The sequence below is a fragment of the Phacochoerus africanus genome, chromosome 15 (genome assembly GCF_016906955.1).
Source record: "Phacochoerus africanus isolate WHEZ1 chromosome 15, ROS_Pafr_v1, whole genome shotgun sequence".
Lineage (NCBI taxonomy): Eukaryota > Metazoa > Chordata > Mammalia > Artiodactyla > Suidae > Phacochoerus > Phacochoerus africanus.
In genome coordinates this window covers 114,563,112-114,580,855 of record NC_062558.1, presented here as the reverse complement: position 1 = coordinate 114,580,855, position 17,744 = coordinate 114,563,112, and the positions used below count along the sequence as shown (strand labels likewise).

The following is a 17,744-nucleotide window of genomic DNA, read 5'->3' as shown; positions in this document are numbered from 1 at the left end:
ACTCATTAGGCTGTAGAAGTTCATATACCATTCCTTGCTCAATTGGTAAGAAGCCCTGGTAATAACTGTTGTGATGTTCTAATTAGCCTATAATATGAGTGGGAGTGTAAAGTGAAATCTAGCTAGGATAAATGAAAAGCAAGATAGGATCTACAGTTTTAATGAAAAGAAAAGCAAGATCCACATATTCTAACACATCACTGAACCCAGAGTGATCAATTGTTTCAAGATCTATATGGCTCTGGATTTCTCTTGTGGCACAACACATTAAGGATCCATCCAGTGTTGTCACTTCGCAGCACAGGTTGCTGCTGTGGCACAAGTTCGATCCCTGACCAGGGCACTTCCACATGCCATGGGTGCAGCCCAAATAAATGAGTTATAAAGGCTCTGAGAAGCTTACAAGTACTAGTAAAGATTAGATGAGCAGCTCTCAGCTTAACAAGTTTGTGTTTAATTTGTTAGAAATATAATTCTTATATTGGTATACTTGCCTTGTGTTTAGTGAACAACTACATGTTTGAATTGACGTATAATGAAATGCATAAGTTTTGACATTCATATATGTCTATTTAACTCAGACTCCTTCTTGAGATTTGGAACTTTACATCTCCTCCAGAGAACTCTCTCATTCCCCTTCCCAGTCAATCCCTCTTCCCAACACTGAGGCAACTACTGTTTGGATTTTTTTTTCCCACCATAGATGAGCATTTCTCTGTTTTGTTTTGTTTTGTTTTAAATAACAGCTTTATTGAGATATAATTAATATATCATACAGTGCATCTATTTAAAGTATACATTTAGGGAGTTCCCGTTGTGGCGCAGTGGTTTACGAATCCGACTAGGAACCATGAGGTTGCAGGTTCGGTCCCTGCCCTTGCTCAGTGGGTTAAGGATCCGGCATTGCCGTGAGCTGTGGTTTAAGTTGCAGACGCGGCTCGGATCCTGCGTTGCTGTGGCTCTGGTGTAGGCCGGGGACTACAGCTCCGATTCGACCCCTAGCCTGGGAACCTCCATATGCTGCGGGTGCGGCCCAAGAAATACCAACAACAACAACAACAAAAGACAAAAAAAATAATAATAATAAAAAAATAAAGTATACATTTAATGGATTTTAGTATATTTACAGAGTTTTGAAACTCTCACCACAATCAATTTTAGAACATTATCTCTCCCAACACAAGCTCCATACTTACTAGTACTCACTCTCCATGTAACCCCAATCCCCAGCCTTTGTCAGCCACTACTCTACTTTTTGTCTCTGTGGATTTAGCTGTCTAGTACACTTCATATAAATGGAATCATACCTTATGTGGTCTTGTTTGACTGGCTTCTTTTACTTTGCATAATGTTTTCAAGGTTCATTATTATAGCATGTATAGTAACTTGTCCATTTTCATGGCTATGTAATAGTCCATTTTATGGATATACTACATTTTATTGGATCATTGATCAACTGATGAATATTTGAGTTGTTCCCCCTTTTTTTTTTTTTAAGGGCTGCGCCCGCAGCATATGAAGGTTTCCAGGCTAGGGGTCAAATCATAGCTATAGTTGCTGGCCTATGCCACAGCCACAGCAACACCAGTTCTGAGCCACATCTTCGACCTACACCACAGCTCACAGCAACAATAGATCCTTAACCCATTGAGCAGTGCCAGGGTTTGAACCCATATCCTCATGGATACTAGTTGGTTTCATTTCCACTGTACCACAATGGGAATTCCAACTTGGCCAATTTTATGTTCCCAGCAGCAGTGTAAAAGTCTCCATTTCCCTACATCTTTGCCAGCCTTTATTACCTACCTACCTACCTTTTGATGATAGCCATTCTCTTGGGTGTGCAGTAGTATCTCATTGTGGTTTGCTTTTTTTTTTTTTCTCTTTTTCTGGCCCCACCTGTGGCATATGGAGGTTCCCAGGCTAGGGGTCTAATTGGAGTTGGAGCTATAGCTGCCGGCCTACGCCAGAGCCACAGTAATTTGGGATCTGAGCCACATCTTTGACCTACACCACAGCTCATGGCAACTCTGGATCCTTAACCCACTGAGCCAGGCCAGGGATCAAACCTGCAACCTCATAGTTCCTAGTTGGATTCATTTCCACTGCGCCACAACGGTAACTCTTCATTGTGGTTTTGATTTCATTCCCCTGATGACTAATCATGTTGAGCATCTTTTCATGTATTTATTGCCCATTTTTGTCTTTTGGATATTCTTTACCCATTTCCATCATTTTAAAAAATTGAGTGTTTTTTTTTTTTTTTTGTCCTTCTATTATTGAGTTTTAAGAGTTCTAACTACTAGTTCCTTTTCAGATAAATGATTTATGAAAACTTTCTCCCATTCGTTGGGTTGTCTTCTCACTTTATTCATGGTGATCTTTGAAGCACAAAAATTTGGTTTGATTTTATTGAAGTCCAGTTTATCTATTTTTCCTTTTGTTGTGCTTTTGGTGTCATATCTAAGAAACCATTGCCTAACCCAAGGTTACAAAGATTTTACACCTGAGTTCCTATGTGGCTCAGTGGAAACAAACTCGGCTAGTATGCATGAGGATATGGGTTTGATCCCTCCCCCAGCTCAATGGATTAAGGATCTGGCGTTGCCAGGAGCTGTGGTGTAGGTCCAAGATGTGACTTGGGTCTGTCATTACTGTGGCCAGGGTGTAGGCTGGCAGCTGCAGCTCCAATTTGACCCTATCCCAGGAACTTCCATAAGCCACACCTGTGGCCCTTAAAAAAAAAAAAAGATTTACACCTCTGTTTTACCATAGAGTATTTTTGCTTATTCTCATGTGTCATATAAGTGGAATCATAAAACATGTACTCTTTTGTTCCAGCATCTTTCACTCAGCATACATTTTGAAATTCATCTGTATGGTTGCATATATCAATAGTGTTCTGTTTTGTTACTGCATAGTATTTTCATCATAATATGCCGTATATATTATCCCTTCTCCTATCCACAGACCTGGGGCTAGTTCCAGTTGGGGGCTAATATTAAAGCAGCTATAGACTTTTTTTTTTTTTTTTTGTCTTTTTAGGGCCACACCTGTAGCATATGGAGGTTCCCAGGCGAGGGGTCAAATCAAGAGCTGTGGCCACTAGCCTACACCACAGCAGCAGGAACTCAGGATCCAAGCTGTGTCTGCAACCTACACCACAGCTCATGGCAACACCTGATCCTTAACCCATCGATTGAGGCCAGGGATCGAACCTGGGTCCTCATGGATGCCAGTCAGGTTCGCTAACCACTGAGCCACAACAGGAATTCCTGTAAATATTCTTATACAAATTTTTTTTTCTCCTCTTCTCCTTTCTCCCATTTTTAAAATCATGTTTCTTTTCTCTTTTTTTTTGAGAACATATGTTTTCATTTATCTTGGATAAATAGCAAGGAGTGAAATGGCTTGATCATGGGGGATGTATGTCTAGTTTGATAGGAAACAAAAAATCATTATATTTTTCTTGATTTTTGGTGGCTCTACTTTACCACCAATCTGTAAAGAACTATGGCTAGAATTTCTGTTGCCTTAATGACTATGGTTTATTGTGGAGAATTATATTTAATTTTTTCTCAGTGTTCTTTTTTACTAATTTGCTATATCCTTATATGCACCAGTCAGATTTAATGTCTCAATATTTTTCTCTTTTAGATAAGAAGATGTAAAGTTTTTATCATTTTATTTTGTTTTATTTATCTTTTGTCTTTATAGGACCACACCCACAGCACATGGAGATTTCCAGGCTAGGGGTCTAATCGGAGCTAGAGCTGCCGAACTACACCAGAGCCACAACAATGCCAGATCCGAGCCATGTCTGCGACCTACACCACAGCTCATGGCAACGCCAGATACTTAACCCACTGAGCAAGGCCAGGGCTCAAACCCACAAACCTCATGGTTCCTAGTCAAATTTGTTTCCACTGCGCCACTACGGGAACTCCAAGTTTTTATCATTTTAAAAAGATATTTGAAAAAAAGGCAAAGTGTTAATATCCAGTAGAACTAGGTATTAGTTACAAAGATATTTGTTATGGTAATCTTTGTATTTGAAAATTTTTAAATCTTCAGAAGAGTCATAGGAATAATCCAGTGAACATCCATCTACTCTTTCCCTAGATTCACCAATTTTAACTGCTAGGATTTCATCTGGGACATAGAACCAATATGATTGTTATGGAATAAGTAATTGCACTTTACATAAGAATAGGGGCTGGTAAAGAAGTATGTGGAGGGAATTCCCGTTGTGGCTCAGGAAAAACAAATCTAACTAGTACCCATGAGGATATGGGTTCAATCCCTGGCCTTGCTTAGTGGGTTAAGGATCTGACATTGCTGTGAGCTGTGGTGTAGGTTGCAGATGCGGCTTGGATCTGACTTTGCTGTGGCTGTTATATAGGTTGGCAGTTCTAGCTCTGATTTGACCCCTAGCCTGGGAACTTCCACATGCTAAGGGTGCAGCCCTAAAAAAAAAAAAAATGAATGAAAGAAAAGAAGTATTTGGAAAGATATTGCCCACATTTGGTAGTGGACCAGTAGTCATTGTAAATCAGCAGAGCAGCAATTGGGAGAAAAGATGAACATTAAGTGGGAATAGCAAGAGCAAATTGGAACTTAGGAGAAACTGGAGTCTCTGTTTCATCACCTCCATCCTCAGTGTTGTGGGTGATCTATAGATAAACCTGGCAGTCTTTGCCATGGTGCTGAAACAGAACTTAGAGAAGCTGAAAATGGAGCTCTGGTGGGAGCTGGAGGAGTTGCAGGCGTGGCTGCTGCCCTGTACCAACAGTGTGCATAAGCTGGAGTAGCAAGTGGTACCCTCTACTGACCTTCTGAGTGTAATGGCTTCTTCCTTCTACTTCTCAAATCTCATGCAAATCTCATTTGGCTAAATAATTGACTAACCCAAATGGGAAGGGAATTGTGGGAAATATAGTTTGTTTGGCTAAGTAGACCCAGCAAAATGCAAAAGAACTGGCTAAAATTAAATGGATTCACAATATAAGTACTGATGAGGACATGGAGCAACTAGAATTTATGCACTTTGGTAGTGGGAATGTGAACTGATTAAATTGCTATAGGATTTGGGTGGGGATATCAATTTAAGCCATCTTTATATACCACCTAACCCAGGAATTCCATTCCTGAGTATATACCCAATAGCAATGAGACATATAGAAGAAAGTTTATAGTACCAGAGTTCCCGTCATGGCTCAGTGATTAACGAACCCAACTAGGAACCATGAGTTGTGGGTTCAATCCCTGGCCTTGCTCAGTGGGTTAAGGATCTGGCCTTGCCGAGAGCTATGGTGTAGGTTGCAGATTCGGCTCGGATCCCGAGTTGCTGTGGCTCTGGCGTAGGGCCAGCAGCTACAGCTCCGATTCAACCCCTAGCCTGGGAACCTCCATATGCCTCGGATGCAGCCCTCAAAAGACAAAAGAAAAAAAAAGAAAAAGAAGAGAGGGGACTTAGTCATGTCTCTGTTTCTTTGTAAAGGTAACTGGCTTTTCCATTAGCAATAGTTTTTTTTTTTTTTTTTTCTTGTCTTTTTGCTATTTCTTTGGGCTGCTCCCGCGGCATATGGAGGTTCCCAGGCTAGGGGTCAAATTGGAGCTGTAGCCACTGGCCTACGCCAGAGCCACAGCAACGTGGGATCCGAGCCGAGTCTGCAAGCTACACCACAGCTCACGGCAACGCCGGATCCTTAACCCACTGTGCAAGGGCAGGGACCAAACCCGCAACCTCATGGTTCCTAGTCGGATTCGTTAACCACTGCGCCACGACGGGAACTCCAGCAATAGTTTTCTTATTTCCAAAGAAGACATGAAGAAGCATGGAATGTAATTATCTTTGCAATACAGTCAACTTAGTGATAGAATAAGATGGTATTAGGACTCACTTTAAAAAAGTCTTCAAGCGCTATTTGGGTGAGAAAGTGAAAAGAAAAGCAGGTATCTATTGATCAGCCTGTCAGGTAATTGAGAAACAAAACATATATGATGTGAAATTGCTTAGAGCTAGGAGAAAGGCAGTATTAATAATAATTGACATTTCTTGAGCTCTGAATGCCCCATACTGTATTATATATAAGCTTGAAAGAACATATGTTACCTCATATAAGCCTCACAGCAACCTTAAAAAAAAGGAGCAATTATTGTCCCCTTCTTTTTAAAATATTACTTTGAAATCATTTAAAACATAGAGAAAAGTTACAAAAATAGTTCCTCGGTAGATATCATCCAGTATCCTTTAATATTAACATCTCTCATAACCATGGTACAATCATCAAAACTAAGAAATTAACATTATGACAATATTATTAATAAAGCTGCAGACATTTGAATTTTGCCAGTTTTCCTACTTTTGTCTATATTCTGTCCCAGGATCCACATCCAGGATTCCCCATTGTATTTAGTTGTCATGTCTCCTTATCCTCTCCTCATTCTCTAGTCCTTTCTTGTTTTTCATCACTGACACATTTTTTTAATTAAAAAATAGTTGATTTAGAATGTGTCAATTTCTGCTGTACAGCTAAGTGACCCAGTTATACATATATGCATTCTTTTTCTCATGTTATTCTTCCATCATGTTCTGTCACAAGAGATTGGATGTAGTTCCTTGTGCTATACAGTACATTGCTTATCTCTTCTAATTGTAATAGTTTGCATCTGCAGGAGTTCCCTTTGTGGCTCAGTGATAACGAACCAAATTAGTATCCATGAGGACAGGTTCAATCCCTGGCAAGAAAAAGTTTGCATCTACTAACCCATTGCTCCCAGTCCATCCCATTCCCTCCCTTCTCCCCCTTGGCAACTACAGGTCTGTTCTCCATGTCTGTGAGTCTTTTTCTGTTTTATAAATAGGTTCATTGTGCTATATTTTAGATTCCACATATAAGTGATATTGTATGGTATTTGTCTTTCTTTTTCTGACTTCAGTTGGTATAAGAATCTCTAGTTGCATCCATGTTGCTGCACATGGCATTATTTTATTCTTTTTTTGTGGCTGAGCAGTACTCTGTTGTGTATATGTACCACATCTTCTTAATCCGTTCATCTGTCTATGGACATTTAGGTTATTTCCATGTCTTGGCTGTTGTGAATAGTGCTGATATGAACACTATTTGATTTGTAGTTTTGTCTGGATATATGCCCAGGAGTGAGACCGCCAGATTTTATGGCAGTTCTATATTTCGTTTTCTGAGGAACCTCCATACTGTTTTCCATAGTGGTTGTACAGATTTACATTCCCACCAACAGTGTGATTCTTTCCACCCCTCTTCAGCATTTGTTATTTGCAAACTTACTAATGATAGCCATTTTGAGTGGTGTGAGGTGGTATCTCATTCTAGTTTTGATTCGCATTTCTAGTAATTAATGGTGTTGGGCATTTTTTCATGTGCCTCCTGCCCATCTTTATGTCTTTTTCAGAGAAATGTCTATTTAGGTCTTTTGTCTCATCACTGATACTTTCAAAGAGTACTAGTCAGTTACTTTACAGACTGTGCCTCAGTTTGGGTTTGTCAGATGCTTTCTCGTGACTAGCTAGGGATTGTGCATTTTTGGCAAAAATCCTAGAGAAGTGATGCACCCTTCTCAGGGTATGATATCAGGAGTTACATGATGTCAGTATGTCTTCATACTGGGGAGTATGTCTTGATGGGTAGATACTTTGAAACTATGCTGACATCCTGTTTCTCCTGAAACTTTGCCCTCTAATTATAAAATCCATTGGTAGGAGTTCCTGTTGTGGCTCAGTGGTGATGAACCCAACTAGTATCCATGAGGACATAGGTTTGATCCCTGGCCTTGTTCAGTTGGTTAAGGATCCAGTGTTGCCATGAGCTGCAATATAGATCACAGATGTGGCTCGGACCTGGTGTTGCTGTGGCTGTGGCGTAGGCTGGCAGCTGCAGCTCTGATTCGACCCCTAGCCTAGGAACTTCCATATGCTAGAGGTGCAGCCCTAAAAAGACAATAAATAAATACATAAATAAAGTCCATTGTCGTATCTTATAGGTGAGGAAATTGGTAAAAAGAGATTAAGTAACTTGCCCAGAGTCACTTGGCTAGTTAGCGATAGAATCAAGATTCACCTATTGTAAAAATTGAACTTAAAACTCAGGCTCTTAACAAAAGGGTAGCTGGGAATTCCTTCTGTGGCACAGTAGGTTAAGGGTCTGACATTGCTACAACTGTGGCATAATTCACAGCTGTGGCTCCCTGGCCTGGGAACTTCCATATGCCATGAGTGCAGCTGAAAATGAAAAAATAAAAATGTAGCCAAATACCTTTTTGGATGATTATTTAATTATTCTTATATGATTTTAGCACCACATTACCAGTTGTCTACATTTTAGTAACAAAATTCAAAAGATTCTTCGGAGTTCCCCTCATAGCTCAGCGGTTAGTAAAACTAGACTACCATCCATGAGGACATGGGTTCAATCCCTGGCCTTGCTCAGTGACTTAAGGATCCGGCATTGCTGTGAGCTGTAGTATAGGTCGCAGACGCAGCTCAGATCTAATGTTGCTGTGGCTGTGGTGTAGGCTGGCAGCTGTAGCTCTGATTGGACCCCTAGCCTGGGAACCTCCATATGCCACAGGTGTAGCCTGAAAAGACAAAAAAAAAAAAAAAAAAAAAGATGACAAAAAAAGTCTTCATAAAATACAAAAGCAAAATAGTTTCTTAGCTAAGAAAAGCATACTTAGAGATATAAACAAAATATTTCCTAAAATTTTTATGAGGTCAAACTTCAGAAATCTTACAAAATGACTATCTTTTAAAAAAATTGATTAGAGGAGTTACTATCATGGCTCAGCAGAAACTAATCTGACTAGTAACCATAAGGATACAGATTCAATCCCTGGCCTTGCTCAGTGGGTTAAGGAGCCAGTGTTGCTGTGAGCTGTGGTGTAAGTCACAGATGTGGCTAACTTCAAAAAATATTTAGGGAGCACTATTCTAGACATTTGGGAAGATTCAGAGATGAGCAAGTCCCAGAACTTAAATAGCCTGAATACTATTAAAGTCCTCATTGATAACAATGTGTCCTGGAATCTCAGGACTTTTTAGCTAAATGAATGACATGTCTCTGCAGTGGGAAAACTAGGATATAGTAAGTGAGGGAGAGAATGGTAGGAGCTGAGGTCTGAGCAGTTGGAATGAAACAGTGTAGATCTTTATAAGCTGTAGTATGAACTTTGGATTTTAACTGAGTAAAGTGGGAAACTATTGATTGGAGAGATTTGAGCCAAGAACAGAAGTGACATAATCTGACTCACCTTTTAGAAGATTCAGTTTGGTTGTTTAGTTTAAGGAGACCATGACTGGAGACATCTAAATATAGACTGTAAATAATATTTGTATAGTCCTATATATTTATATACAATGTAAACATAATAGATGAATAGATAGAAATTTGAATTATAAGGCATTATTTCATAAAATGCTTTTTTTATTGCCACACCTGCGGCATGAGAATCCCCCCTGGGCTAGGGATCGAACCCAGGCCACAGCATTAGCCAAAGACAATGCCAGATCACCAGCACACTGAGCCACAAGAGAACTCCATAAAATGCTTTTTTATACATGTGTTGAAGTTTGTTTTGAGATTTTGAAACAGCTTGTAATTCTGAAATGTAATTGAATGCAAAAAATTGACATTATCTAAAATGTAATTTGTATTGCTGTAAAAATGTTAATAGAATCCTTCCATTTATGTTAGTATACAAATGCATTTACTTTGATTAGGCTAATTCGTCTAGAATAGATCTGACGGACCATGGGCCAAACATGGTATGGGATTAACTTTATTTGGCTTATTCTGTGTTTTGAATATTTTTGCATTTAAATTTCTTTAGCTAGGCATCTGTTCTCTAGTTTAACACTGGTCTCAACATTCTGTAATGACTCACATACCTAACTCACATATTCTGGCCCTTGTGGGCATCTGAATTTATGGATCCCTTTTTAGAATTCTGGCGAGTTTTCACTGAAGTTTCTGGTGACAGAAACCAGATTGCAATAAGTCGAATAGTGAATGAGAAATGAGGAAGTGGAGCCATGAAAAAGCAAGGCATTTGTGCCACCACTTCCTGTATATATTGCTCAAAGTAGGCTCATGGTTCATGGCATACTTCCCCAGTGAGTCTTCCTTTCAAGCTAGTTTTTCAGTTCATAGTAGATTAGAAAAAACATAGGTTGGCTGCTGGACGCAACCTTGGTGAGAGCACAAAGAATTAAGACTTGATGTCAAGAGAGAGGAGACATAAAAAGATTCAGAAACATGGTATCTGGAGTCATTTGGTGTCCAGTTAAGTTGGCCAGAAACTCCAGAGGACATCACTGTTACAGTATAGTTACTGTTTGTGATGATGACTCTGGATATCAAAGAGAGGGCTGACTGTACTGAACAGTCTTCAAGGTGGAAGTAAAATGTATGCCATATTAAATGAGTAAGTATTCCAAAGTTTTCTCACTTATTTTAGTAGTAAGCTGCATTAATGTGGGAAATAAATATTTTATTTCTTAGTACATCCATGATACTTTATAACTATTGAGTCTTTTTTTTAGGAAAGCCCAATGCTTGGGTGATATATTAAGTAGTCTGTGCAGAAGGAAAAGTGTATCTAATTTAGTCCTTTTGGAGTACTGCTTAGCCATAAACAACTTTGGCTAACTATGGATACCTGGTAGTTATCAGATTTTCTTTTGAAAGTCATTAAAAAGTCACATTGACAGGGAGTGCTTGGTGATAAGGTGAGTGAATAAGCAAATTTATGTATCTTGGGCCCTTTATTCTCTTTGAATCAAAGAATTTCGTATCAATGTTGGGTTATGAAAAAGAAGCTACCTTTGACTTGATCATTTGCGTAACTGCAAATTAATTTTCAAATAAAGTTGTAGAACACTTTTTTTCTTTTCAGGATGGTCTGCTCGTCCTTCATTATGGTCTTGTGGTTTCTCCTTTGAAAATTACTTGAAGATACTAGGGCTATTATGAGGAGGGAAACAAAATAAGGAGGCCTCTGCAGGTTTGCATTTCACCAAAGATATCCACGAAACGTGTCATTGCTATCCCTTTGTGCTGTTCAAGACATAACATCTATTTTCAGCACCAAGAATCATAGCATTTATAAGTAGAACTTGGATTGATAGAATGCATTTGTTTTACTAGAGACTATATTTAAAAAACATCCATAGCTCAGGGGGAAATTTTAAAGCATTGAATTTTTAAATTCCTTATGATTTCAAATTTTTTGACATTGATTTTGTTTCCTAATCTTTGAGGTAAACCGATGACTGGTTTTGTCTTCATTGAGCCATATATCCCTTTCAAGTTGGTGGTTAAGGTTCTGCTCTCTGGAATGGCATCATTTGGGCAGTCTCCTTTTGGAAAAGAAGTGTGCTTTTGAACTGAAAATTTAAAACCAGAGTTTGTTAAATTACAGAATGTACCTCTCAGACAAAAGACCAAAACTGTGGGCCACTTTTGTATGTTACCATCATATTTTGAATTTGTATCTTTTTTTTTTAAGCAACAACACTACTAAAAATATATTATTCACTTCTAAAAGGGATGAATTATAATTTTTCTGTGTGAAGAGACTGTCTGCTGTACGGTTTATGGCCCGTGCCGTAAGCCTTCAGTGTAAGGAAGACTCCTTTAACATATCTTACAGCAAGGGGTACCTCTTTGCAACAATATTTTTATTTTTTGAATGTTAATTTGATTAACATTCATTTTGAGTACATAGTGTGATTGTCAATACCTTGTAATGGCACTGCTTTTGAAAGTAATTTAAACATTTGAGTGAATTTGAGAAGTTTACAGAGTACTTGTTCTTTGTTTCCTCAGTAAGTCAGTTAGTGTTCATTTCCCCATTACTTTGTCACTGGGATAAAGAATACGGGTGTTTGGGAGCTCACTCACTTGCATGAAAAGATTTCAGTCTTAAATGTTATTTTGCCTAAAATTAGCATTGTAATGCTTTCTAAAAGAATTATTTTGTAGACTGTATTTCACTGCAAAATTTCCAAATCTGCCTAAAAACAATTACAATTAGAGAAAGATTGGTGATTGTTTTATAAAGAATTTGTGAATTGTGTATAAATCTCTTCTAACATTTAATACAATTTTTTAATAAAAATTTATTTTAACCTATTTTGAAGTATTCATGTTTATTGTGGGTTTTTAAAAAATAACCAAAACTCTTAAGAGACAAGGTATTCAAATTGGAGTTTAAACTGTGGTATCAAATAGATATTTTATAAATATCTTTACTGATATACTGAATGCCTTTATTTGACAGTAGACAGAATAGCAACTATGGAGTATGTTGCCTTTTAAATGTTTCTTTCGGAGTTCCCGTCGCGGTTCAGTGGTTAACGAATCTGAGTAGGAACCATGAGGTTGTGGGTTTGATCCCTGGCCTTGTTCAGTGGGTTAAGGATCTGGTGTTGCCATGGGCTGTGGTGTAGGTTGCAGACACAGCTCGGATCTGGTGTTGCTGTGGCTCTGGTGTAGGCCAGCGGCTACAGCTCCAACTTGACCCCAAGCCTGGGAACCTCCATATGCTATGGGAGCAGCCCAAGAAATGGAAAAAATTATAAATAAATAAATGTTTCTTGCACAGGAGTTCCTGTCGTGGTGCAGCAGAAATGAATCTGACTAGGAAGTGGTTGTGGGTTCAATCCCTGGTGTCACTCAGTGGGTTAAGGATCCAGTGTTGTCATGAGCTGTGGTGTGAGTCACTGACGAGGCTCGGATCTGGCATTGCTGAGACTGTGGTGTAGGCCAGCAGCTGTAGCTCCAAATTAAACCCCTGGTCTGGGAACCTACATATGCCACGAGTGTAGCCCTAAGAAGCAAAAAAAAAAAAAAAATGTTTCTTGCACAAATTACTTTTTCTATCCTTGTCCCATGTTAACATCTGTGTTGGGGATCCCCAAGACCACCGCCAGGTTTAATGGTTCACAAGCAGGACTAAGGGCACCCAGAAAGCTCTTATACTGATGGTTAGTTTATTACCATGAAAGGATACAGATTAAAATCTGCCATGGGAGAAGATATATAGGGTAAGTACAGGAGAAATCAGGCACAAGTTTCCATTGGTCCTCTCCCAGCGGAGATGCAGAAACATCTCCCAGCAGTTTAATTCTCCTAGCAGTGATAGGTGACGAGTAAGTGTTACCAGCCAGGGAAGCTTACCTGAGCCCTGGTGTCCAGAGTTTTTACTAAAAGTCAGTCACATAGGCATCCAGTGCCCATGTGATTGACTCAGCCATTGTGATCCCAGCACCTATCCAGTAGTGAAACTGATATGACATGTCCCAGAGCCCCAGGTATACAGAGTTAGGCATTCACCATAAATCACATTGTCCGTGTAAACTATCTGGTGCAGCCCAAGGTCTCAGGCATACAAAGACAGGATATTCCAAAGGCCCAGAAATTATGATTTATAGTAACATGGGAAAACACTTTTTTAATAATGTCACTTGTTAGACATTGCACGGACAAGCTTAAAATTCCTTCTGTCTTGAAGGAACTAGCAGCCTGTTGTTATACATGTCTCAGAATCTTAACGAAGGGCAGATACTGGTAAATAAGAGTCACAAAGAGCTCCACCCTTTCTTTTTTTCCTCCTTCCTGGACTTAACCTCCAAGAATCCCAAAGAATGAATTTATATCTGATTATTTCTATTTTGCGTATTTACTACCAGGCAGTAAACCAAGTAAGAATGCTGATTGACTAGTTTACAAAGCTATACTTCCAAAACCAATGTGACCTTGGGCTAAATCAATAAAAACAGTTTCAGATCAAGGGAGTTAATACTTAAAATCTCTGATGCACCTTGTGTCCAGTTCTGGATAGCATACCTCAAAGATACAGTTAGATGGGAAAGCAATAGACAGGGAACAGAGGCAGAGACTGAGAGACAAAACAAGAGCAAGCATTGAGCAGTTGCTTCTGACTATTCTGGAGAAGCAAAAAACTTAGTGGTGGAAGGCAACACATGGTAGTCGTCTTCAAATAACCAGAGGGTTAAAGACTTAGACAAGGGAAAAGCACAAACAAGAACAGAAATGCCCTGTCTTGTTGCCTTGAGTTAGCCTTATTCCCACCACCAGCAGCATGCCTTCAATTAAGATCTTTTTTTTTTCCAAGGGGAATTTTCGCTAGGAATACGAGCAGAAACAAAACTAAATACCCAAATCTGCACAAGTAAGTGCAGATTCCAGAGCTTAACTTCAATGGCTCTAGAAAGATTTGTTTGATTGGCACAGCTTGCAGCTTCTTTTGTTGTTGCTTAAGCCTGAGCCAATCTGAGCAGAGATGCCCAGAGGGCTAGTCTGTGGTAGTTGTAGTTTGGGAGAATGTGTGGTTGGCATTTTTCTCAATTCCTCCTCAAAGGCCATCCCAATCTTTTCTCCCTAGTGTTGACCAGAGTCATTTCCTCTGACCTTGAGCTTCACTGAGCTTCCTTCCCCTGTGCATTGCCCTTCCCCCCTGACTGAATCAGACACATCCTTACCTAGTTTCTGATGATCCCTTCTCTGGACTGCTAGTTAACACAGACCTCGCACACACCCACATAGTGATTCTCCTGAGTACGTCTGGCTTTGAATTCTTGAGAATAATGTCATTGACCAGTTTACTTGTTCTATTCAGCCTGCCCAACTGTATTGCCCAAAGTCTATTATGATTCAATTCTAGATAAATATTCTTTTAGGATGACCAGGTCACAATTGCTTTATTAGATGCTATGTGACTAATTTTTAAAAAATTGTTTTCTTTTTAAAGTTCTAATGGTTACAACTTCTATGGTGTACTTAATTTGTTTTCTTAGAAAGCCCTAGTGATAGAGAAGTTTCCAAGCAGATGCTGATTCTGAATGCTGTTCATCTTTGCTTTCTTCAGTAGATCATAACAAGGGGTAGGCCTTCATTTTTAAGCTTTTTCAATATGTCGTTGTGTACATGAGTTTATTTATTGGCCACTCTTCAAAACTGAACTGATGGAATCTAAATTTTACTATCTTTTGAGAATAATAGTCCACACACAAATGAAATGCCATATTGATCTTCTTAAAGCGTGCCAAGTATTTACTTATGTGAAATGGATGTTATAGTTTGATCTTTACTGCATTTTGATTTCACTTTGATGATGTCTGTGGTTTTGCAGAGGTTATTATTGCAAAACTGTTTTTATTTAAGTGAGAAAAGGTTTTTTTCTTCTAATGTTTCTAAGAAAGTGTTTTCCCAAGAGAAAACAAAGTTTGCCGGGAACAGATTTTCCCCCCAAAAGACAGGGGCAGTCTTGCGCACCAATTAAGGACATGAATTGAAAGACAGACTCATAGCTTAGAGTTCCAGCTTTGGTAGTTGCAAGCTGTGTGATCTTGAACATTTATATAACTTCTCTGAGCTTTCATTTTCTATATCTGTTAATTAGGACAAGACTTGTTATGAGAATTAACAGATATGTAAAGATTCAGAACAGTGGCTGGCATGTAGTCTTATTTTCAAATTCAAGTATACTCCCTATGTAGTCACTTCTTAGATTACTTTGCTGAGTTAGTTTCTGAGTAAGTAGGTCCATTAATATTAAAAGATTGATGTTAAACCGTCTTTTTTTTCTTTTTTCTTACACATTTTCTCTATTCATCTCCTATTAATAATTGGGCAAAGGGTAGGGATACAGGCCCTGGAGTTGGACCTGAATTCTGTTTTACCCTAATTCTAATCTTAGCCTTGCTGTTTCCACTTTGCAGACTAGGTTAGCCCATGGACAGACAGTTTCAGTTACCAGAAAGGAGTTCTGTTTGTTGAGCTACATCGGCTTCAGAAAAGATAAAAGATTGCGTAGCCCTAAAGGATATCAGGAATCCTATATGTATGAATCCTTATTCCAGGAAATGATGGGAGATAGAAGTCACCCATCTCATTTATTCACCCTTATGGCATAGCAGATAAACTCAAGTTAAATTTGCTTTAGGAGTTCCCATCATGGCTCAGCAGTTAACGAATCCGAATAGCATCCATGAAGACGCGAGTTTGATCCCTGGCCCTTGGTCAGTGGGTTGAGGATCCAGCGTTGCCATGAGCTGTGGTGTAGGTCAAATGTGGCTCGGATCCCATAGGCTGGCGGCTACAGCTCCAATTGGACCCCTAGCCTGGGAACCTCCACACGCCGCAGGTGTGGCCCTAAAAAGACCAAAAAAAAAAAAAAATTTTTGTTTTAATAAGCACTTCTAAGGAAAAAATGTTTTTTCGCCCTGTGCAATAATCAGTAATTAACTATACCTGCTATGGATTGTATTCCAAAATTCCAGCCCTTACACTAATGATTTTGGTTACACTCTGCTGAGCATTCTATAACCTGTATATGAGAAGTGGAATGAAATGTCTCAGTATGGAGATCACGTGCCTCACCAGGGGAGAAAGTAGCCATGTGGCGCTCTACAGTGATTAATCAATGAGGAAGCGAGCCTGGAGACCCTCCCAAGATCAATCTTCATTTTTCTTTGTTTTTTTTTTGTTGTTGTTGCTTTCTTCAGAATCACTGAAGCACTGTAGAAACATAAATCTTTAAATTTCTATGGTGTGACTCACTCCGTTTTATTACAATGTACGTATATTTCAAAGGATTGTAAGAAAGAATTTATAAGTTTTAGCTAGTCTCCACCTCAACCTAGGAAGCTTGTGAAATAGCATAAAACAAGAGGGCAATCTTAAGAGAAGGAGAGAAGCCTTTTGATTTACCTAATAACCATTCTTTCTCCCTTTAAGTGATGCAGCAGGGGTTGGTAATGTAATAAAAACAGTCCTTTATTTGGCTGGATTCAGGAGCACTCACCCCATTTGCAAATGGTATAGCCATGTGAGATATTTGAAAATAGCAAAAGGCCTGATAACATCAATCTAACCTGTACATTAAATCTGAACATGCAGCAAAGCCAGTAATGTATTATCCATAAAGAAACATAAAATTTCACATAGGAGCTCTGTTTTAAGATCTTGCAAAGCCTCCCTCAATTATTTCTGTTTTAAATTAGTACTGTGCTTTCAAGTATATTTAGTTTCAATCTATTTAGCTTTAAGTATCAAAATATATTCTTACAATTTAGATTTTTTAAGAAACTTTGAAATTTCTGATGATGTCATTAAAAATAAAATTTCTTGGAAATCAGTGATCACTGGTCATAAGCAAGCAGCATTTCTAGCCATTCTTTCTTTCATTTACATCCAGGGATATTTCTGGCTTTTTCTGCAGTCTGTTTTAAAATCAATACTACTCTTATTAGATCCAGCTTATGTTGTCCTAATGGAATTCCTTCTAACTGGGTTGACCCAGGTGGCTGTACATAATGGTCTCAGCTGGAGCAGGAAGTATGGTAGACTTTGTAATTATATTTTCCGGTAGTTTCATAAATTCTCTGTCAATGGATTTTTAAAATAGGGATGAATTTACATGACATAAAATTAATAATTTTAAAGTGAACAATTCAGTGACATTTAGTACATTCACAGTGTTGTGTAGCCACCACCTCTATCCGTTTCCATCATTCCATAATAAAACCCCACCTCCACCTCCCTTTTCTCCAGAAAGCCTATCTGCTTTTAAATACATTTTAAAAATGGTTTCATGGAAGTTCCCGTCATGGCACAGTGGTTAATGAATCCGACTAGGAACCATGAGGTTGCAGGTTCAGTCCCTGCCCTTGCTCAGTGGGT

General features: G+C 38.8%; 1 protein-coding gene across 1 annotated transcript in view; it reads left to right on the top strand.

Moving 5' to 3' along the window:
* The window catches only part of PCGF6 (polycomb group ring finger 6), a 37,595-nt gene extending 25,476 nt beyond the window's left edge, over window positions 1–12,119 (top strand). The window contains 1 exon segment of the mRNA XM_047760986.1: window positions 10,933–12,119. Within this exon segment, the coding sequence (XP_047616942.1) occupies window positions 10,933–10,989 (57 nt within the window). The 3' untranslated portion in view covers window positions 10,990–12,119.
* The last annotated feature ends 5,625 nt before the right edge of the window (window positions 12,120–17,744 follow it).